Source organism: Desmodus rotundus, chromosome 13 (genome assembly GCF_022682495.2).
Source record: "Desmodus rotundus isolate HL8 chromosome 13, HLdesRot8A.1, whole genome shotgun sequence".
Taxonomy (NCBI): domain Eukaryota; kingdom Metazoa; phylum Chordata; class Mammalia; order Chiroptera; family Phyllostomidae; genus Desmodus; species Desmodus rotundus.
In genome coordinates, this window is record NC_071399.1 from 22,585,342 (window position 1) to 22,608,879 (window position 23,538).

The following is a 23,538-nucleotide window of genomic DNA, read 5'->3' on the forward strand; positions in this document are numbered from 1 at the left end:
CTGAGCTTTTCCCATAGATTTCACACTGACCTAGAACAGTCTGTGGGCCATTTGAGAGTTTTATTTTAAATGGTGTAGCTTCCTGGATGGAAACGGGGGTGCCTTCAAATACTCTCAGGTCATCTGCAAGCTCTGTCAGGCTTACATTTGTCATGTACAGTCTACACTTTATTTTTTGTAGTAACATGATGTAAAGCTCTAGCAAATTCATATAAGGAATGGCAAGTGACAAAACACTGTTCTCTTCTCCTCCTTCCACTTCCTCTACCCGCGGCAACTTGGTACCCGTGGAGAGTGAGAGAATCCCTCACTTTCACAGTTCTTGGTTCTCAGAACTCTCACTTTTAGGAATATTTTGGATATTTTTTTTTTTGCCTGTACATAGTAGTTTCTTATGGCCAATCTTATGGTATGTCTGCTGTAAATATTATCAATAACAATTATATTTATATTGTAATTATATTATATTCATATAGTATAACATATATATTATATATTACAATATACATTATATATTGTATAGCTATAATGTAGTATTATATTATTATATTATCAACAACACATTGTTGTGTATTATATATTATATTATATTTATATTATGTATTATATTGTAATACAGTATAATATTATAGAAATTATATTTGGCTCGGTGAAATTTAAGGTATTACATAAACACTTTAGAGTCATAGCTCTTTTCTGAGCAGGGTTGTTCTGTCTCTGATATGACCCATACTGCGCTGCACGTCCCCGTAAAAGTCTGACAGCATGTTCTGTTGCTGATGAGAGCTCCCAGGAATCTTGCAAAGACGCTTTGTTTAGAGCAACAGCTCTTAACGCTTGGACCATAGGTCCCTTGATAATGTAATAAAACTCTTACAGAGTTTTCCGGATGAAAATACACATATACACAATATGTAAGAGTTAGGAGTGTCAGAGATCCTGAGGCCTATCATTATCTCGTTTCATTTTTTCATGGACCCTGTGAAGTATGTACTTATCCATTTGAGAGATGAATAAACTGGGGCCTGGAGAGGGTGGGACACGAGGGCTACAGGGCTGCTAAAGGGCAGAGCTGGGATTCAAATCTAGGGAACTGGCTGCAGCAGAGGAAACAAAATTTCCACTCACTTCCACAGAGGCAGAGGTTTCCGTTTATCTGCTAGAATTTTTATGGCTCTTTCCTTACTTTCAGGAAAGTAATTGTTTGAGAAAATATCGTCCGACGCATTCTGTAGGTAAATACCTATATACTGTATTGGGTTTGCACACAGCAGATAGAATGCCTCTCCTGAGTTTCCTTGCTGAATTATTTGTGCCTGAATCTTGCTTTCCTAACAACTGCAAGATGTTAGGTTTCTATGGCTACGTGAAAATTGTTCCTAAATAGGGGTTCGGGAAAAGAAAACTAGGAAGGGCTTGGACAAGATGTAGTGGTGGGAAGCTGACAGGCATTTTACCTGCCAGACATTGGCTTCTAAGCATTTCTCTGAGTCCAGCAGTGTCTGCCGGTGCCTGTCCCTTTCTCTGTTCCTTCCTTTGCCTTTTAAACCTGTGTACGCACTGGTTTCACCATGTGTGAAGCCACAGTGCTTCATAAACGTCCAGTGACCCATGATGATGTCATTTGGGAACACGGGTCAGGCTCTGAATAACATGGGCCACCTTTTCAGTTGGTCCCCCACGTGTAGGTTGGGAGGTCCCTTTGAGGACAAGATTAGAACTGAGATGTGTGTCCAAATTTCAGAAGTAGCTGACAATAGTGAGGATGGAGAGAGACAGAGCTAGTAGGTATAGCCTAGAGTGAGCCTCTCTTACCTGCTGTCTGCCTGCTTCTGGTCAGGTAAAAGGCGCTGTTCTCCAGTTCTCCCCTCAGGGGGCGCCAGCCACCAACTGCTTAGTGTTTGGCTGAGGTTGGACTGAGGTGAGCAAGACAATTTAGCCAAACCCCTGCAGGGTGGGATAGAGGGAGAAAGTTATTGACACCGTTGTAGTGTGTGCAGGAGAAAAGAACATGTCAGGGAATGAGGGAGGACGAAACTGAATTTTTTGATACTTGTTTCCTTCTGCTGCCTGGGATCCTGCCTCTCATGGATGTGTTGTTTCTCTTCACTCCTGCAGATTGCATGGTTCAGACATATTTTTTTGTGGCTTCTGATTAGTTGGAAGCCTTCATCCTCCTTCCTGTTGTTCGTTGGTGTTCACTGGCTGAATGGTACCATAAACACCTTGTGTCGGATGCAGAGGAGGCTCACTGTGACTTTTGTATTTACATAAGCGTAAATCTTGAAGACATTCTCCTAAAAAAACCCGTTGATTGGATTTGTGACAGGACTTTCTGGTGCCCTCTGGTGGCTGCTGCAGCTCCCGGCTGGCAGATGGGCGCCGCCAGCGAAGGTTCTTTTCAGAGAGAAAGGGGGAGACGGGCGCTTCCCCACCCAGCGGGGTGCAGGTCTTCCCAAACATGAGGGGGTTGTCCCGGCGCCTGGGGCATAGTCTCCAGAGACCAAAACCCAGACAACTCCAATCCCTACCTGACTGGCTCTTCCAACATCTCTTTTTTTCAGTCTTTGTTGCCCATGGCCTACACTTTTAAATTTCTCTTTGTGTTTGGCCCTCCTTCCCAGTTTATGGTCTTTTTCTTCTAAGTAAAAGTCGTTTTTGTGCCCCTCCTAACTGTTTGTCATGTTTGATCGATTCCATATCCCTGTATGAATGGTCAGTGGGCCCGGGGAGTGGCTGGTGTTGGAATTGGAGAGCTCGAGGGGTGTATGTGACTGTGTGTGTATGTGTGTGGTGTGTGATTGCGTGGGGTGTCTATGTGTGCCTCCATGTGTTCACAGGTGTGTGTGACTGGGTATATGCAGCTGTGTGCCTGTGCATGTGTGTGGTATGTGACATGCATGTGTGTCTATTTGCACAAGTATGTATGGGGAGGTCTGTGTGTGCACAGGTGTGTGTGGGGAGGTATGTGTATGTGTACAAGTGTGTGGGCGGAGGTGTGTATATGTGCACAGGTGTGTGCCTGTGTGTATGTACCCACATGTGTGTGGGGAGGTGTGTGTATGTACCCTGGTGTGTGGGGGGAGGTGTATGTGCGGAGGTGTGTGTGGGAGGGGTGTGTGTGCACGAGCATCCACCTGTGCCGCCAGCCCACACTTTTGCACAAATCCTTCCTCACAAAGCTCGGACAGTTTCACGCATGGAGGTGTCAGAAGACTATGGTTTCCCTGCCGAGCCAGAGAGCTCTATTCAGGGCTGTATTGTGTCTTGCACAGAGTGTGACTGCTCTAGCCGGCAGCCTCGAATCCCAGATTTCTCACGTTCTCTGCAAAGCAGGGAGGCTTTTTGATGCGGCATTGTTCATGGGCACGAAACTGTCTCCTGGGAGCAGCAGCTTCCTGTGCATCTCTTGCAGCCAGTAGCATCACCACCCTCAGGTTCCCCTCCCTCCCTCCTTTCTCCCTCTCCTGCTATCGTGTTCTTTCCTTTTTTGGTCATACTTGAGCTTTCCTCCAGTTCATCACTCCAGGGAGGCTCGGGATATGGAAAGCGCGTCTGCCCCTTGCATTATGCTGTCTGTAATGTGCCCTTTCGTAGGTCAAGTTCAGAAGGACCGATTAGGTCCCGTGGCGCGCTTTGTCCGCAGGAGAGTCACTCAATAGGCGTTTTTTCAAAGAGGGTATTTAATTGAAGCGTGCATGCTGAAGATAACACAATTCTGAATGTCTTACTTGAGAAAAAAAAGTCAGCATCCAAAGGGAGAAAAGAAAGATTCCAGCACAATATTTTACACTTCTAAAGACACTTTAATATCTGAGAGTTAGGTAATTTTTTAAAACTCGGCCTTGGTGAGGGAGAGTGATTCTGGGAGCACCTGAGGCAGCTTTGCACCACACAGATGTACCGGGAGCTGTGGGATGAGGCTGCAGAATGTTGCCACACAGTCTCCGGTCTCCGAGTGTCCACTCCGGGCCCAGCAGCCTGGGAAATGTGTCTACCAGCTGTTATTACTGGAGGCTCACAGAACACTTAAAATAAAGGGGTTCTTGAACCAAGAGGCAAGGCCAGGGACAAATGCAAGTGCCCATCATGTGGGCTTATCCCAGTGCAGAGTCACATTTTTGCATAGGCTGACTGCTGAATCACTGAACGGACTCTGCCTGGCCCTGGGATGCCTGCTGGATAGGCCGCAGCTACAGCAGAAGAAGCCATTTCTCCTGCAGGTGGCTCCTGTGGGCAGCTGTTTTTTCACCTGTCTCTTGCCCTGAGGATGCTGGATTTTCTTTAGAATCCTGCCAAAGGGCCCCAGATTTGATACAGAAAATGGGGAGGGGGCAGTGGTGAAAGAGTTTAGCGAGGTTATCAGGAGACACACATGAGATGGGCTTGGGCCATGTGCCCTGTGCTGACCCACGTGTTGTCAGGTAGGAGGGAGGGGGCGGGGGGAGTGCTGGTAGAATGAATGGACGGACTGTTTAGTTGGGTTGGAGTCACTTTCCCGCCCCTGCATCAGGAGCCACGCTATCCAAACCACAGACCCCAAGAGTGGGAGGGGCTGGCACCTCACGGGACAAGATGAATCTTTGCTCAAGGAAGTGGGAATGATATCAGACAGACAAGAATAAGGAAAGACCTCTTACAGCTACAATTTGGCTGTTGCGAGTTAAGGTCCTTAGTGATGCTGAGGACTCATGCGTTTTGTTGAGGTAACTCAGAATATTTTGGATGAAAGGAACTAGCAACTGGTATTTAGTTCATACATACCATTTGGAGGAGGACACATTGAACTTGCCCTTCACCGAAAAGCATTTTGTCTCTAGTTTGGAAATTAGAGACAGGGTTCTTATGCAGAGAGTGAGGGTCAACAGTGTCATTGGTGTGAGCAGTATCCCTCAAACTCATTTCACAGGGCCAATTTCCTCTGGCAACAGTGTACTGGAGAAAATGATGGTTTAGGCTTTTGAGCGTGCGTCCTGCATTGGCGTCACCTGGGAGGCGCACAGATGCCTGGGCCACCCCTGGAGTTCCTGATTCAGTAGGTCTGGGGAGGGACTCCAGGAGTTGCATTTCTAATTTGCAGGCGATGCTGCCACTGCTGGCCCAGGGACCACACATCGAGTACTAGGGGTTTAAGCAAAGGGCTTAAACACTCCGCTTACAAGGAAGCAGGAAAGAAAGAATGAAAGGAAGGGAGGGAAGGAAGGAAGGAAGTCAGCCCACGTTTCAATAAATACATATCAAGATATTCAGACTTTGCTGTTAATCAAAGGTACTCAAATAAAACTGACAATGGTGTATATCATTTCCACCTGTTCACCAAAGTTTTAGAAGACTGACTCAACTCAGTGTTGATTAAAATTTAGGAAAAAGCTGCCTCATACACTGTCATTTAAAAATGTTCATTTGTACAACCTTTCTGCAGGGCAGCTTGGCTCTATGTCTCCAAATACGAAAGAAGGTTTTTGTCACTGCAATCCCACTGCTCGAGTTTTAACTCTCAGAAATAATCTTGCATGTGTGAGAAACTGTATGCATAGTGTAGTTCCTCGCAGTTTTCTTATAATACGAAACAATGTACCTCCTAAATATCCCTCCATGGGGAGCAAATGATGGGAGTTATGCAAATACACAAAGGCTTGGGAAGCAGCTAAGAGAAGGCGGTCAAACGCTGGGACTCTGTCAGCTCAGAAACGGTCTTGGCTGCACATCCAGGTTCCCCACGTCCTCCCCCGTGGGAGGACCCCCAAGGGGAGCAGAGCTTATAGTGAAAGCAGGAGAAGTAGGGAATAGGTCCTCACCTGTATCAGAGGACAGCATATACATTTAAATCCCGTTTGTTTAAAAGTATCCATTTATCTTACCTATCTATCTATTTCTACCCACCCAAGCCAGTAAGAAAGGGATTGGGGGGTTTTGTCTGTTCATTTAGTCACCAAATATGATTGATCAGACAGACAAGGTAGGCAAGGTTCAGAGAGAACATTTCTAGTCGGGAAAGACAGACAATAAGTAGAAAAATATAAATAACTTTATTCCAGATGTAAAAAGTGCTTTGAAAAAGATAGAGGCAGGGAGGTATTGCTCACCAACATTTTAACAGTGGCTATTTATCAAAAGCATGACTACAGGTAAGTTTTCCTTTTGTCCTTGTACTTTCTGGGTCATCATAAATTCACGCGGGCAAGCACCATCACCCTTAACGTGGCCCCCTGCGTCTTTCCTTCCCACTTCACCAACCTGGGCCTGACGGTTCTTCCCCTCCCTCACTTAGACACCTTTGCTCCAAAACAGAGGCTCTGGTGGTTAGCTCTGTGGGACGCTGTGACCCTCCACACTTCCCTGGCTCAGCCCTCAGCCTGTCACTTCCTCAGAGCAGCCCTGCCCCCACTTCCCTTTATCTCCAATAATCCCCTCATCGCACCTTCCTCAGCCCTCCTCAGAGCCCCCTGCACTTTTCTTATATATCACGAATGACCATTTGTAAGTTACATATTTATTTCTTTGCCCACTCAGGTCACTAATATACATGTTCCACAAGGGCAGGAAGTGGGTCTGCTTTGTCATTTGTATCATTTGTGGAATCATTGAATGAAAGAATGAACATATGTATTATTTTGGCTTCAAAGCAGGTATTTCGAATATTTAAAAAACAAACCATGATATTTTTTTTTGTCTAAAAAAGAATTCTTTGCTTTAAAAAATAGTTCCTGTTGCCTCTTAAAATGAGGTGAATAGGATGGGGGGAGTTGTGTCTCTGTTTCACATACCAAGTGTGCATCTCCTATGGGGCTGGGGAAAAAGTCTAGAACTCATGCTTCCTGCCCAGAGTCATGAGTCCTGGTGCAAACCTGGGCGCTGAGCACTCCGCTGGCGGTCCTTGATGACTCAGGGACTCATCTGCTCACCTGAAAGCCAGGACATCGGACCGGGTGATTTTTGACCGAGGTCCCCTCCAATGAAAAATTCCTGTGGTTTGTGAGATCTAGGGAGGATGCTTAGGTTTGGAGTCAGTGACTTATCATTGAAATTGTTCAGAAACCAATTTTGAACAAACACCCGCTACCCTGACTGGTGTGGGTCATTTGGCTGGGTGTCATCCCACAAACTGAAAGGTCACTGGTTAGATTCCCAGTCGGGGATATACCCAGGTTTTGGGTTCAGTCCCTGGGTGGAGCACGTAGGAGAGGCAACCCATAGATGTTTCTCTCTCACATTGATGTCTTTCCCTCTTTCTTTCTCCCTCCCTTCCCCTCTCTCTAAAAAATAAATAAATAAAAATTAAAAAAACAAAACAAATACATTTTCCTCAGCAGCTATCTATGCCTTGGCCAGAGGAAATAGAAAATACATATGCTATTACTTCATTGTGGGAGCTAAAAAAAAATACTTTTCCTCCTGTTTTCTAAATTTTTCTAGCTGGGCTAATAATCAAATTAAGAGACCGATTAACAGGAGGAAATCAAATTTTAGTACGTGTGCATAGGGAATTCACATAAGCAATGCCAAAGACAGGCGAAATGGGGTACTTATGGGGGATGGGATATTAGAATTCAGAAGTGAAAATGGCAAATTTACAGGTAATTGAGGCAGGGACACGTGTGCTGGGCAGTCTTGTGTCAGTGGGACACAGGAGATGCTCCAGCTACCAGGCCCCTTCCTGGAGCCCTCCCAGCCACCGTACTCAGTTCCAGTTAGGCTGAGGCAAACACCTGAAGGTTTCCTTCCTGGAGCAGGCCTTCCCATCCGAATCTCTTGGGCAGGAAAGAGGGTCATTCTTTCTGCATCTTTTATTTCCTAATAACCAGCTTAAAATCAATGGCCCAAAGAACAGCTTTAGGGTGGCAAATTACCTTGTCTATGATAGTTCTGTAATACAGCAAAGTAACTTGATGAATTATGAGTCAATAAGAAAACAATTTCTAAAAAAGTATTCTGTGGGTAAGTGCTGGAAATCATCACTAAGACCAGTTAGCATTAAAGCCAAAGAACAATAATGATTCATTCATTTATGGAATGTGGGTCAGTTTTTATTTTAGCCTCTGACTTGGGAAAATAGTCATTTAGTGGACAGTGTTTCTGGACTTATAAAATCATATTGTTTTCTTCCCAAAGAAGCTAATGTCCTTTGTACAATATGCACAGCCATTCCACCCGGGAGACTTGGCCTTTGTGGGAAGCTACGTGCTGGCTCCCTGCTTCCTTCAGCTTTTTTGTGTACACGTCTCATCTTTAAAGACACAGCTGCCTAATTTCCAGAAAGGCAGTGTTACAATGGAAGACATTTCAGGAGGGGGAATGTGGGCTCATCCTGTTTTCAGGATTGTTAGACCACCTGGTCCACATGGCAGTCTGGAGTCTCATGGTTGGGGAATTTTTTTGGCTTTCGGAAAAGGACACCACTGAGATATAAGATGAATTTTTGAAGGAACATAAATATAATCCTTCTCACAATGATGTGGAATGAAATTAAGGCAGGTTCTTCCTGTATCACCGTCTAAGGGAGTGTAGCTGCCGAAATGCCCCCGAAGAGGTTATGTTGTTACTGGGGAGGTGAGGCTGCTATGACAAAGAGACCCAATGGTACAGTACTGCAAAGAAGATGGCCTTTTATCTCTCTCTCACTAACAGTCTAGGGCAGCAGGCTGTTCTGCTCCAGGAGGTCAGACTGACCAGGCCCCCTCTGCATTATTGCTTCACCATCTCCCAAGTGTGGGCCTTGGAGGGGAGGAAAAGTTTTCCCTTCTTCCCTTCCAGATTCTTTGGCTGGTCTAATAATTAACACACCACAGATCGACAGGAGGAAATAAATTTAATTTTGTATACATGGATACCCATAAAAATATGAGACCCAAAGGCAGTCGGGTAGTTGAGGCTTATGTGGCATCCTGGACTAAGGAATGTGATAGGGGCCCGGGGCTTCAAAGGGAGGGCTGGTAACTCACGGGAAGATAGAAGAGCAGGTGTTTGGTAGTGAGAAGTGTGCCCTGCCACACAGTTAGTCTCATAATAGCTTTCTTTTTGAGCCAGCCGCCCTATAGGTAGTTAAGGAAGGGGTAAACGTTTTCCTCGAGTCTACTGGATCTTGACTGACTTTAGTTCAAAGTAATCCACATGCCAAAGTGGCACGTTTTGGGGTGGCATTTTCTGTTCTCCTTCACCCTCATCTATTCAACAAAAGCAGGCTCACCCCCAGTCCTAGGGGATGGGAGAAGGACGGTACAAGACAAACAGTTTTTGTTTTAAAGACATTGCCCCCCAAGTGCATCTGCTGTGGGCTCACATCCCACAGGTCAGAACTGAGCCGCAGGGCCCCACCTGGCTGCGGAGGAGGGCTCTAGCTGGGAAATGTGGCGTCGTCTAGCTGGGCGGCCAGGTGCCCAGCAAAAACTCAGGGGTTCATTCACCAGAAGAAATAGGAAAATAATGAATGTGTGTGTGGGGGGGGGTGTGTGGTTAGACTCTTCCATGGTGGTCTTGTAGAAATTCAAAGAATGAGGGTCCAGAAGGCATACACAATGCTAGAGAAGCGTTACAGTTTTTCTTTTTTTATCTTAATTAAATTGTGTGTGTGTATTCACTGGTATAAAAGGAGTAAGTCTATGAGTTATGTTTCACAATTGGTGTAGGAGATCTCTTTTGACAATTTTAACAAGTTTCCAATGGTTAAAATGTTTCATTTCCTCTAGGAAGATAGAAAAGGTCTGTATGCCTCCTTCCCTCGGAATATTGAAGCCAGCCACACCCCTCCCGAGACAGAGGGATCTCTCTTGCCCTCTGGACCAGGCTGAATTTACCCTGAAGCTAACGAAGCTTCAATTTCAGGACCTTTCACTCCCAGCCTTCTTCCCAGGTCTCCAGAGGGGCCCTAGCACTGCTTCCTGAGGTCCTTCTGCATTTCTCTTCAAGAGAGCTCCCATTTTTATGGCTCTCCAGGCAAATGCCTCGGAGCAATATAGGTGTCACTCTTGAGTCCCCAGCAGGTCACTTAGATTAGGTTCCCAGGCTGCCCACTGGACATTCCTTTCCTTTCCACCCACTGCGTGACATCCAAGCTTGCTGCTGCTTGTATGGATTTCTGGCAGGTCTGGGTTCTCTGAGTAGAGTCCTTTCGGTTAGAACGTCCTTGTAACTGTTAGAAAAAGAGAATCTTCTTGTTCCACTTGCAGATTAGAGCTTTAATCTTTTATCAGCCTAAAGAATTATTCCTGGAGTGGAGTTTGACTGTATGTGGGGAAGAGGGGGTGAGAGAAGGGTGCAAATATGCACACACATAATTTACATACAATTTCAACAAGATTATGATCTTCTGATATCCTTCTTTGCTAAACCCACATCAGGAGCCCCTGCTCCGGAAGTTGAAAATGTAGCCAATTTGACCAGCCTGAAATGATATCTTCCTCCTGAGACTATGGGGCAAGAGGGTGGGGATTAAACGTAAACCACTTAGCATAGTGTCTGATGCACGGTGAGCAGTTACAATCATTCACTTCTCCATTGGGGTTGGATGATCTTACTAGTTTTCAAGAGTTCCTTAGGGCAGTGATTTCCAACTGCTGCGCTGCAACAGTTTTTAAAACATGCGATACCTGACTATTTAGTCAGGGGCACTGACCTCTTTTCCCTTGGTTGTCCAAAAAATGACAACGGCCAACACAACAATAGCTGTCAGGTGTGAATGAATCAAAATTATACCTGTTATTTTGGTCAGATAGGCAAAAAAAAAATTCATTTTTTGATGTGCCACAGAATTTTAGTAATTAGTTTATGTGTGCCATATAATGAAAAAGGTTGAAAATTGCTGCCTTAGGATATAATCCAGTCTTAGCTCTTGGTTGCTACTATTTTTCACAGTCTGTCGATTTGCTCTTTAATTTGAAGGCAAACATTTAGAAACATTATTCTTCTTGTGTAGCCAAGTCTGCAATCTTTATTTTGTGTGTGATTTCATTAATTACCTCAAAGTTTGGACAGTTATCCTTCTTCGAGAGCTTTGACAGACTCTGTTGCTTCTAGATTATTTTCTTCCCGTGGTTTCATTTTTATTATTTATCCATCTAATCCATCTGGAATTTATCTTGGTATACGCTCTGAGGTGAGGGTTTATTTTAACTTGATCTTTTTTTGTGGATTGCCAACCGTCGATGACAAAAGAACATCCAAATCTATAGGAAACGTTTATAAGACTTTATTTGAGCCAAAATTTTGAGGACATGCCCAGAAACAAGATCTTGGTGGATTGAGAAAATATTCCAGAAATTGGCAATTCTGCAGTTCTTTTCTTGCAGACTACAAGAAATCCACTGGTGGTAGGTTAAGGGGGTGGGAGAAAGCAAAGGGGAAATCTCCAGGATTGGCTAAAATGCAAAATGGAGAAACATATGTATTTGTTTTTTACATTGGTGTGTACAGGCCAGTTAACATTAACAGTCCATCGAGGAGGCAAGCAGGCGACAAGATGAGGGGTTTCGTGGTCTCCTGCTCTGTGGTCCTGAGCGCTGGTGCCGGCAGTTGTGCCTGGAAAAGAAAATTATTCTTTCGAAAGTTATGGTATCCTAGATGCATAAGAAAGTGGACAGGGTCTGCTTAAGGTAGAGACTGACCTTTGCTAAGGAAGCTGTAGGCCTGGGACATGCCAACCCACTGTGACCTGCCCAGTTAGGGATTTGGGAGCATCCAGCCTGTGTGGTTACTTTCTATCACAGGGCCTGTCACACCTGTCATGGGGCCCCCTGAGCTTATCAGGGTTATTACACAGCCCTTTCTTCATTCATCCTACCAATTATTCTTTAACCCTTTATTAAATAATCTTTCCTTCCCCACTGTATCATAACATTTTTTTTATTGTATAATAAATTCCTGTATCCTATAAGGTCTTTTTCTGGGCTTCCAATTCTGTTTTACAGAACACAGATATGCCTATTTTTGCATAAATGTGTCAATATCTTCTTGATCTAATCCCCTTTTTCATTCTGTCTTATTTTTTTAATATTGACAAATCCCAATAAAAATCACCTAAGAATTTTGAATGAAAATTGTATTGGACCTATAAATTAATGGTGCAGTATTTCCACCTTTACAATATTTAGTTTTACCAACCTGGAACATTGTAATATCTGTCCATTTATTCAGCTAGTTGTTTAGCTTATATTCATGAGTGAATAAAATGATATTTTAATATTTGGAGTTTTAAAACAGATATGAAGAACACAGGTTTCCTCTCTCCCCACTTTGTACTATAACAGGGAAGTGAAAGGACATATTGTCCTTCAATTTTCACACACAAGTAGTTTCAGAACAAAAAAATGTCAGTTAACCTGTTCCTCTAAACAGATAAAGCTGGAAGCACCAGACGGCCTCATATCATGTCCTGGGGTTTGCTTCCTAGTTTCCCACCTTCTTATCTCTTAGAAACGCAGGGAGAATATGGGTTACAAACACACGAGTTACTGTAATGAAATGTCCCCAGACCCCCAGAGGGAGGATTTAGGCAGAGTGGGTGTGCCAATTACTTTGCAACTCTTTTTGTGCTTTTATTCTTTCTTCTGGTGAACTCTTCTCACACCCTCCTACCAGGGAGTCTCTGCTGCCCTTTCCTGTGCTTTCCCAATCTGTTACCTTCTAACTTCTTAGTGACGATGTTTCATGAGTTGAAAATGGGACATGTAGTTACCGGGAGAGTGGATAGGATATTGGATATCAGGATGACCTCAGAAAATCTGGGCCCTGATGTTCTTCTAGTCTTCCAGATACATTGTTTGGGAGTTTTGTTTTATTGTGGAGGTAGAGGAGAGGAGAGGGAATAAATGGCTGGGGGAGAAGGAATATTCTGTTTCAGATTCCTAAATTCTGTTAACCTTTTTAACTCAAGCCTTAGATTCCACCTCCCCATAACCCAAGTAAATGAAGTAAAATAGATTTCTCCAAATTGAAGTAATGTTTGTTGTTAGCAACTGAAATTCATAAGCAACTTAGAAAGGGTTCTTGTGTGAGGCTTTACATATAAAGGAACGCCCACTTTTCTCATTGCCTAATCTGCTAAAAAGGAATGTAAGTTCAACCGAAAACAACAAAATGTGCTAAATCAGTAACAGTTGTTTTACCAGATGACATACCTGTTTAACAGGCTCTGTAAAGGCAATGTTGTTTAGCAGGAAAAACCAAACATATCTATTGGAATAGAAGATGTTTTTAAATTTAAAGATAGTTTACTGCCCTAGGTGGATCTTTTGTTGATTTTTCATTTGCTTGTTTTCGACTTTGGATTTGCGGTAGTTGGTGGGAAAAACGAGGAATAACGTTGGGGTTATTTTCCTCACGTGGAATGGACAGACCGACCTGATTCTGTTTATATCTTCTGTACTCAACAACCGTTTCTCTAATACTTTTCCACTCCAGGGTAGAGAACTAACACGAACTTTCTTACAGAGTCAATAAACATATCGTCATGATATTCCATGGGAATTGAGGGAACCGCATAAAGCGGCTCTAAAACACCACCAGTTTAGTGTACACATCATAAAATATATGGGGTCCCCTGGCCCCCACTTAGAAAGCTGACACAGTATAACTGCCACGTGGCCGCTCTGTTACGGGTCTCCTTGTAGCCGAGGTTGAACAGCACACTTTCTGGGGAAGGCAAACTTCACTTTCTGATACAGAACAAACTAGATCAGAGGGGGATCTGCCAAGAGTTGTCCCATGAGCAAAACCTGGACAAGGGCCTTTGAGCAGCCCCCGTGGGGAGCTCGGGCAAGTCTAATGGATGCGGTCTGGTCCCTTCTACTCTTCCTGGAGCTCTGAAAGAGTATTAATTAGCTATGGACACAAATCCGGCTTTTCTCTTTTAAAAATTAGAAAGGAGGTTCTCTTTATCATTTTCAGTGTAAATGTGTAGTACAGATTCCCTGATTTGGGTGGGTTTAGGTAGTGGAGGGGAGGTTCTATAGGTGACTACGGCCTTCAGGGAAAGGATAACATCAGATCTTGCAAGGCGAAGACTGAAACATTCAAATAGTTGGATATTGTCGGGTACCGTTATGGGCAACATTGTCTTGGACAGACATCAGCAGGTCCTTGTGTGGTTGGACTGAGGTAAGTCAGAGCAGCAGGCCTCTATTGACAGTGGCTGTTTTCTAGGAGGGAGGGAGGGAGGCATTCCCGGTTGTGACTTTGCAGCCCGTGCCAGATGAGCCGGAAGCAGCAGCAATTTGCGAGGAATGTCTAACTAACTGATAGAATCACTAGCCCTGGGGTAGCTGCGAGGGCATCCTGCTCTCTTGCAGTCGTGCTGAAAGGCTGGAGGCAAGGGTTCTAGATTCAGTGTGGTGTTCGTTAGCTGTGTGACTTCTGGCAGGGGGCCGCCCTTTCTGGTTCAGTTGCTTTATCACACACTGAGAATGAGAAAGCCTGCCCCGCTGCATGAGAGAATGATCGTAAGGATCAGATGAAACGCTATCGATATAAGGCACAGTGCTATTACCATTACATCTTAGAGACCTTCATTTAAATATTCAAGAGAAAACAAGCTCAGAGTTGAGACTGTTTAGCTGGGTGAGTGGGGAGAAGACATTCAGTGGTCAGGTTGATGGAGTAACCAGAGGCAGGGAGTTCCCCACCATGTTTTGGAAACTTCACCCCATGAACAGATGTCTCTCAAAGAGCAGGGTGGGGAAGCGAGAGATGGTCTGTTGAGGTTCCACTGAAGCACCTCAACCTAGTTGCGGTTGGCAGTTTCAATGTCCTGTGGACCCGTGCTTTCCCTAAGCCCTTCCAGGCTGCCCACCCACTCTGGTTACATCATCAGTCTGGCATTTAATCTTAGGTGAAGTAGATTTAACTTTTGTCCTTCAAATTCCTAAGCTGTTAGAAAGCACGGATGAGCTGATGGGTTCATCTGTCAGCCTGACCTTTCTGGTTTCTCACTGGTTATTTTGTCTTTGTGACTCCTTAGTGCCATCCTATGCCTCCCCTCCTGCCCTGCCACCTCCGCTCCCTCAGCATCATTTCACAGATTCCTCCTCATTTCACTAGCTGTCAGGAGCTCCATCTTCCTAGCAGTAGGTTTTCTTTTCCCTTTGTGTTCAAGTGTTCCCACTGTGCTTGGCTTGCTTACAGCACCACTGCTTAGTGAACAAGTGGAGTGAAAGATAAGGACACTTGTTCCAGTTCTGCTTCTTTTTACCCTCTGGAGAGAAGCCGTGCCCTTCTCTAGGCAGTTTGGAGTAGGGAAGGTAGCAGTTTTACAGCCCCCAGGTTGTTGCCAGAGTGAACTTTCTATTTTATTTTATTTCTAAAATTTTTATTCATTGATTTTAGAGAGAGAGAGAGAGAGAGAGAGAGAGAGAGAGAGAGAGAGAGAGGGAGGGAGGAAAGGAGAGAGAGTGAGAAACATTGATCTATTGTTCCACTCACGGATGCATTCTTTGGTTGATTCTCATACATGCCCCGACCAGGGGTTGAACCCGCAACCCTGGAGTCTCTGGATGATGCTCAACCAACTGAGCTACCTGGCCAGCGCAGAATGGTCTTTCTATATGGAAATATTACTTACTTTCTCAAAGCCTGATGACTTCACTCTGTCCATCCAGGCTCCATGGGCCACTCCAGCGCACAAGTTTGTCCTGCACCACGTTGGTGGCCACAAGGTTTAAAACAATTTAAGTTAGTGAGAATGTTAAAGACTGACAGGTTTTTATGAGACCCAGGATTTTGGTTTCTCTCGGAAAATTGTTAGGTGGCGACTCTGGGCACCAGGCACTGGGTTGGGCTGCCCCTCAGCCAAGGCTGTGTTTTCCAGGTAGCACAGCTACCACCCAGGCCCTGTCACCCCCTTCCATGATAAAGGAGTACTTGTGTTTGCTCCCCCCACTACAGGATCAAGTTCAAACTCCTTAACAGGTATGCAGGGTCCTTTGCAGCTAGGTCCCACCCTGCTTTTGCCCCTCACCTCCTGCCACATTCCCATAGGAATTCTCACAGTAGCTATGTTACTAAATGGACAGTCATTTGCCTGTTTGGGTTGGCTTACTCATATATTTTATTTTACTTTATTTTTACAAAAAAAGACCCATTTTGCAGATCCCTCTGGAGCATCCATTTAGCAGCGAGGTGTGTGCCTGGCCTGGCCACCATTGTGGTGTGTTTCAAGGGAGTTACAATTTTAGATTTTCATGGTGGATTGGTCCAGAGCTTCTGTGAAGGGCAAGAAGCAGAGGGAGGAAGAGAACGGATGTGGCCCTTTCTGTGTTTATGCTCATTTCCAAAGCAAATGCTTTTCATCTGCAGGCATTTTGCTCCATGAAGTTGAGGATGTAGCAGCAAAATGATTATTTACCTTAGTTAGGATATCTGTTGTTAAACATTGCCCGTTCTTTCCCAGAATTACAGGAAAATTCAAATATCCATTAGCCTCATCACTTGTACTTCCAGACAATAAAATCAATTCAAGCTATTGAGTAGTTACTTACTTTATTGCTGTTCTCATTAAGTCTGGGAGCTTAGAGGAGTGATTTTTCAGACACTGAGCATTTGCTCCTCCGGTTTCAAGAAATTGCTGCGTAGGTCAGACTTCATCTTACTCATCCCAAGTTCCGGTCTGTGCTGGTTCAAAAACTGGATTTCTTTGGGACAAGTCAGGCTTTAGGAATTTATGTCACCCTAGCCAAACTTACAGGGTCTATTTGTAAACTAGAATATTCCTTTTCTGTGTATTTACTAAACATCTACTGAATGTGTGGCCCTGTCCTAATCTCTGGGGAATCAGAAATGAATCATAAATTCGATGTGGTCCCTGCCATTTAAGGTTTATGGTCCAGAAGTGGGACAGATGAGCAAACAAATACATTATATAAAGTATGCTAAGTGCAGGGTGGCCTTACATCCCGGGATGTCCTGGTTTATGCCTGTTATCCTGGTATAACTATTAATAATGCCCCCTTTCAAAACTAAGGGCCACAGTAAGTCTTTTCTGGATGTTTGGTGTATAGAGATGGTAGAAAGGAAGGAAAAATTAGCCTGCTTTCCCTGAGCTGGGTGATGAAGGAAGTTCAGACTGTCAAGGTCAGAGAGCTTAAGGTGGGGGCAGGGGGAGGACTGTACAAAACACGGCAGGCCAGAGGAGGATTGCTCAGGAGGAAGCAAATAGTTGTTTCAAGCTAGTCATTGTTTCCCAGATTTATCCTGTGAAAAAAAATTCCCCAGGACACTTGGTAAAAATACTGATCTCAGATCCTGCTGGCTGTTTGAATTTGTGTTTTTAAAGATGCGCCCCCTGATGATTCTTGGACATATTAAAAGTTCAGCACCAATTCTCTACTGATTATGGCTAGGAACACAAAAGGCCGGGAACTTGGGGGACAGGAACAGCGAGACCAGAGTACACGTCACAGATAAGCCAGGCAGGGTGACCCCAGGTGAGGAAAACCTGAGGCAGGACCAGTTCGGAGACATTTATGGTAGAACTGTGAAAAAGGGGGATGCAGAGAAATGCAAAGAATTAAGAACTATTCCGGAGGAAGAATAGTTCTCACAGTAGCTAGTATATGCCACTTACTGATTTGCATGGAGTGCTATTATTTCCAGGCAACAAAACACTTTTGTTAAATACAGGACCCTGGGGGACCTTATAATCTGAAGGTTTATGTGGTGAACCATAAACCTAAAAATACAGTTGGATAGAGTTGTGCCATGTTCATGTGAACCTAAAAAATAAATGGGTCCTGCTTCACATCTTCGTGGTCTCCAGAGCACTCCTGACAGCTGTGTTTACCGATGGGAGGAGGGGTGGATTCCATAACCATCCCGACACCCCCAACCCTTTCATCTAGACTTCCGGCAAGCCCTGCCCTTCTGTTATGGCGAGGCACCTAGCCACCTATTACCTTGCATTATTTTTGCTTTTGTTTTTGTTACCACATGTGTAAAACAGTCAGGAATCATCAGCAACATACGTGCCAATGACTTGTTCCTAAATTCTGGACCTGCTCTCGCTGTGGAACCTGTAACCATAACCCTGGGAAATGATAACAGTCCAAGAAACGCCTTATGCAGCCAGGCAAGCAGATCATTAAGCCTGGCGTTTGAGGCTGCATTGGTGATTCCAAGAGGATCGATCCCTGGGTGGAAAACGAAGAAATCCTCGGAGAGCTCCACCTTCAAGCATTGAGAGGGTTTTTATTTTGAAGGCTGCCATCACCAGGCCTGTTGGCATACTTCAGAAGCAGCAAACGAAGTCAGAAATCAAAGACTGGGACGTTATGAAAAGAAAGTCTCAAAAAGGACATCAGGCGAAACCGATCAGGCTATAATTTCACGGGGTAATTTAGCACCCTTTGCCCAAGACCTGGCCACAAAGCGTCCACGAGTGCGGTTTGGGAGGGACAAAGCATCTAAGTTTCCAGCTCTTGGCTCCAATAGGAACGTGGCTGACGGATTATCCAAATCCTGAGGGTAATAGGGTTGAAGGAGATCAGGCTGAAATCTTCCCTGCTGTCAACACCAGGGCGGGGATAAAGACCAACGTTTTTAATATACACTTATATGGGCTTAACTGCTGTACGATCCAACATCACCAACACCGTTAAATCACCGTGGCAAGATGAAAATATAAAAATAAATAGGTCAGCAGTTTCAGTAAAGTTGTGGGAGTGGACCCCCAGAAGTAGACAAAGGGAAGTAAAAAAATAAAATACAATAAACAAATAAATAAAAAGGGAAGACGGGGAAGTCCAGCAAGCACGGACGCAGAAAAATGGATCTTCCCTGCCTCGGACCCTCTACGACTCGCAAAGGCGCGGTGGTCCTCCGCGCGCAGCCCGAGTCGCGGCCGGGAAGCCCCCATCCCGCTGTGCGGGCGCGACCAGCGCGGCGCGGCGGCGGGGGGACCCGGCGGGAGCGCTGCAGACATCAAAGTCCCGCCGCCGCGGCCGCCCCCGCCCGCGCGCGCGAGTAGTACGGTCCGAGGGGGCGGCTCCTGGGGCGCGGCTCCCGCCGCAGCTGATGCGCGCCGCGCCGGCGGGGAAGGGGGACTTGGGATCCCGAACCCCGGAGTCTCCGAGCTGCCGGGCGCTGCGGGCCGGGCCCCTGAGGAGGCCCCAGGAGAGGCATCTTCCCGGCGGGAGTCGCCGGGCGCGGAGGGGCGCCTCGGCCGCCCCATTCGGGAAGGAGGACCGGGAGGAAGCGGCACTGCCTGCCGGGCAAGAGGAAGCGCTTTCACCCCGGCCCCCGACGGCGCTCGTTTAACCACATCCGCGCCTCCGCTGGAAAGGCTAACAGGCGCCTGTCACCGGTTCCCTCCATTTTGAAAGGGAAAAAAGGCTCTCCCCCTTCCCCTACTCTTAGGAGCTGGAGCCGGAGGATCCGCGCTCATGGCGTTCAGCCCTTGGCAGATCCTGTCCCCCGTGCAGTGGGCGAAATGGACGTGGTCCGCGGTGCGCGGCGGGGGCGCCGGAGAGGACGAGGCCGGAGGGCCGGAGGGCGACCCCGAGGAGGAGGACTCGCAAGCCGAGACCAAATCCTTGAGTTTCAGGCAAGTACACGCATCCCCGCCGGGATGCGAACGTGCTGCCTGCCATCCATCCACCCACCCATCCGCGGCTCTTTCTGTGTGCGTGTGTGTGGTCGCCCGCCGCGTAAGCATGTTCATGGCAATGCTACGTCCCTGCCTGTAACCAGGTCCCCGCTGTGCATTCGAAAGTTCAGGATTATCTGTCCCCCCGTGCATTTTCTTTCTCCCGTTTAAGTATGAGCTTTCTGAACCTAACCGAGAATCCGCAGTTTGTCCGCATCCCGGTCTGCCTAAGCTTCGATCTACCCCCGCCCCGGCCCCTCAGTGTTATTGATCACACCCGGTGGAACTTGGGGCCTTCCCTGTGGGGAAGAAGTCGCTCCAACTGTGTCCCAAAAACGCAGTCTTGGTAGAGGAGGTCGCGTGATGACAGGCCCCTGGCAGCTGGTGAGAAATGGTGGTCTCTGCTGGGCTGTCACCCATGTGATTGCGGAAGGCAGGTGACAGCATTCTCAGCCTAGGGCCCAGTGAGTTATAACCAGGTAGAGAGGCCTGCCAGAGAAAAAGCAACATGGCGAGAATTGGCTTAATTTTTTAGGGGGAGGGGGCAGTCTTAATTTTTAGGGCTCTGGTGAGAAAAGGAGTCGGTTGAAAAGAGCTTTCTTCTGGGTGTCAGAGGGAAGGACGACACCCAAAGAAACGGTGCCGGCCGGAGGAAAGCCCCGGAGGATGGTGATGTCAGGGAGACAGGACGCCAGACAGAGGCCCGCGGAGGGCCCCGCTGGAAAACCTGCAGCATCACCCACAGGCCAATCCGGGCTGAGGACCAGTAGGCTGTAAAGTTAGGCAAAAATTCTGGACTTTAGCCGTTTTGGATGTATGGATTATAAAGGGTGTTGGAAATACCGTTGAAAGTGGTAATTCCTCATTTTTCCCCCTTGGCAGCTCGGATTCTGAAGGTAATTTTGAGACCCCCGAAGTTGAAACACCCATCAGATCACCTCTCAAGGAATCCTGTGATTCATCACTAGGATTAGCAGGACCTGGGGCTGAAACCCAAGGTAAGGAAACTTTCCTTTTCTGCCTTTTCTGTTCTAAAGTTTTGGAAATGTAAACGAGGGAAGGAAAAGTGCTAGCTTAGAGCCATTTAAAAAGGTTTAGATTGTCTCCTCATTGAGAAAAGGCTGTTTTAAAGCTCCTGGTTTATTTGAAATGTTTGTTTGTCTTTGAGGATTGTGGTGGGCAGAGGCTTTCTTCCCCAAGTAGTTAGTAAGTACACTTACAGTATGAGGTTATCATTGTCAAACCTTCCTGCTGGGCCCTTCCCTGCAGCCCCTAAAAAACCAAAAATGTGGGTAGGAATGTAGTGGTGGAGGTGTGCTTAGGTTCGGCCTCACAAGTTTCTCAGGTGAAGTAGCCTTCTGCAGGGGTGTGGCTGGAGACCAACATTACAGGTAAGAGTGGACGTGTTTTAGATGGGGAAGCTTAAGAGGCCGTTTCAGAATTGCTCTTCTATTCAGGAATGGTGGTGAGCCCCTCAGCCTACCTAAGAAAACCTGGTACAGAGGTTCTCTGCTAGCCCCTCAGAGCCCGACCTTGAGCCTGCCCTTCATCTATAGAAGCTTCTGCTGTTCTAATTAGTAGAAATCTCTTTTGTCACACAGCCAGTTTCGAGTAAAATTTCACCTGTCCTGATAGAATTTATTTATCCATTCGACAGAGTGCACTGTGATTCAGCAGATACATCTAACATCACAGGGGGTGATGGACCTTTTACTTACTTACTTTATTTTTTAAGATTCTGTTTATTTTTAGAGAGAGGGGAAGGGAGGGCAAAAGAGGGACAGGAACATTGATGTAAAAGAGAAACATCGATCGGTTGTCTCTTCTATGTGCCGTGCCTGGGGATGGAACCTGCAACCCAGGGGTGTGCCCTGACTGGGAATTGAACCAGTGACCGTTTGGTTTATGGGACATGTCCAACCAACTGAGCCACACCAATCAGGGCAGTGATGGACCTTTTAAAGGTTACGTGAAATATACACGTCAGCTTGTCTTAAGTACTATGGAGAGAAATGAAGCAGGGGAAGGAGGAATAGGTGTATGGGGTAGGGGTAGGAAATGCTGAAGGGTATGTAGGGGAAGGGTTAATGATAAGGAGACTTGAGCAGAGCCCTGAAGAAGGATCAAGGGAATAGTCCTGCAGATGTGGGGGGACAGAACCCTTCCGGCAGAGGGAATGGCATCTGCAAAGGTCCGAAGCAGGACCAGCCTGTGACTGAGCGGGCCCTGTGGTGGGAGGGTAGCAGTGTGGCAGCATGTTTGAGCACCTGGGAACAGGCCAGTGTGGCTGGAGTGGAGGGGCTAGGCAGGGAGCAGTAGTTGCTGTCGCCAGCCAGGTAAGGGCCAGTCCTGCTCCTATTGTAATGATGCCCGATTTTCTTTCTGAGTGACATAGGAGCCCACTGGAGGATACATTAGCTTCCTAGGGCTGCCTTGACAGAGTGCCACAAACGGGGTGGCTTTACAACAACAGAAATGTGTTCTCTCAAAGTTCTGAAGGCTAGAGGTCTGAACTCAGGCTGTCCGCAGGGCCACACTCTCCAGAGTTTCCAGGAGTTTCTCTTCTAGCTTCTGGTGGTTGCTGAAAATTCTTGGTGTTGCTCGGCTTGTGACAACACAACTCCAGTCTCCGCCTCCTGCGTTATGGGGCCACCTTCTCCCTGCTTGTCTGTCTTCACTCTGCATTCTTACAAGGACACCACTCATTGGGCTTTGGGATCATACTCATCCAGTGTGACCTCCTCTTAAGGTGGTTACATCTGCAAAGATACAGTGAGCAAATACTGGGAGTTAGGGTTTCGGCGCAGCTCTTTGAGGGAACCCAGTTCAACTCACAACCGAGGGCTTGAGCACAGAGGGACTGCGCTTTGACTTCCTCTTGAAAAGGCTTGCTGGCTGCTGTCCGGAGAAGGGACTGTAGGATGGATGTCCTTTCTCCCATCTTTCTCTATCCCGTCGTCTGCCACTGTCACCCGGGAGTGGCAGACAGAGCCAGCCTTCAGTTAGCTGGTTACCTAATTTTTTATTTTTACTTTTGTCTCCCAATGGTGATTGTATTTTATTGCATGGTAACTTCCTCACAGGTTGCCTGGGGAAGTCAAGTTCTCCGTGGTAGACATCACAGCGGGGCGGAGCTGGGTTGTCAGTGAAATGCCAGCTTTTTGTGATTTGGTTTTGCTTTAAATCGGGAGCTCCATGCTGTGCGTCCCCTGCTGAGAACTGAGAGTCCCCTCCTTCCGTCGCAGCTGCTTTCACCATTGTTTTAGGCAGAGGCCGCCTGGGAACAGCAAGTTTGTGTGTTGGAGAACTCCCGGTGCTCTTTGCTTTTGCCTTGCAGCACTCTCAGTGCCTGGAGGTGCCACCTGTTCTTCACAGCTTCCCGTTTTTTCTCTCAAGATTGGCAGGTCAGAAGGGAGATTTAAAAGCTTGAAAGAACTGTTTTGTAGCCTTCCCATCGAATTTAAATAAAGCTCACAAGACTTGTTAAGTTGGTATTTGGAAGCCTCTTTGACTTGCGCTCAGCTTGGGCCGCCCCTTCCCCGCCAGTCTACCTATCAGCTGGCAGTCTGATTCAACCTGACACATTCTTTGCTAATTGAACAGTGGCCTGAATGGCCCAAGCCCGCCCCCGAGCCATAGAGACTCAGTTGTTTGGTCCTTCCTTCCTGTGCCACTGACTCAATATTACCAGCTTTGGTAACTTACACCCTCTTTTTTACTCTCTTTACCTTCACAGATCAGGAAAACTCTGTGAAGCAGTAGTTCGTGATTGGAGACCACGTGTGTGGTGCGGGCTGGGTGGGTGTAGGGTCTGGGGAACAACCACTACATACTACGAAATCTGTCGGTTTAGGGTCTTTGCAGAGGATGGTTGCTCTTTGGCCTGGGAGCAGCCTGCCTTCTAGGGCTCCTCCTACCCAACACGTAGAGCGGGGCCAGAGTCCTACTGATGGCTTTGTGGCACGTACCCA

The 23,538-nt window shown here is 46.5% G+C and overlaps 1 protein-coding gene across 12 annotated transcripts in view; it reads left to right on the forward strand.

The window, feature by feature from the left end:
• The window catches only part of TACC1 (transforming acidic coiled-coil containing protein 1), a 97,849-nt gene that overhangs the window by 28,637 nt on the left and 45,674 nt on the right, over nucleotides 1-23,538 (forward strand). For 3 of the 12 annotated variants that reach the window (XM_053916865.2, XM_024562806.4, XM_024562807.4), the window contains exon 2: nucleotides 20,450-20,565. The exons of 3 other annotated variants lie outside the window; for them this stretch is intronic. Coding sequence is in view for 8 of the 9 variants with exons in the window: in XM_024562806.4 (XP_024418574.1) it covers nucleotides 20,450-20,565 (116 nt within the window). In the remaining variant the exon portion in view is untranslated. Of the gene's footprint in view, nucleotides 1-19,007; nucleotides 19,526-20,449; nucleotides 20,566-23,538 lie in introns of those variants that run through there. 6 more of the 12 variants (XM_045197223.3, XM_045197224.3, XM_024562809.4 and 3 more) reach the window with 4 other exon arrangements.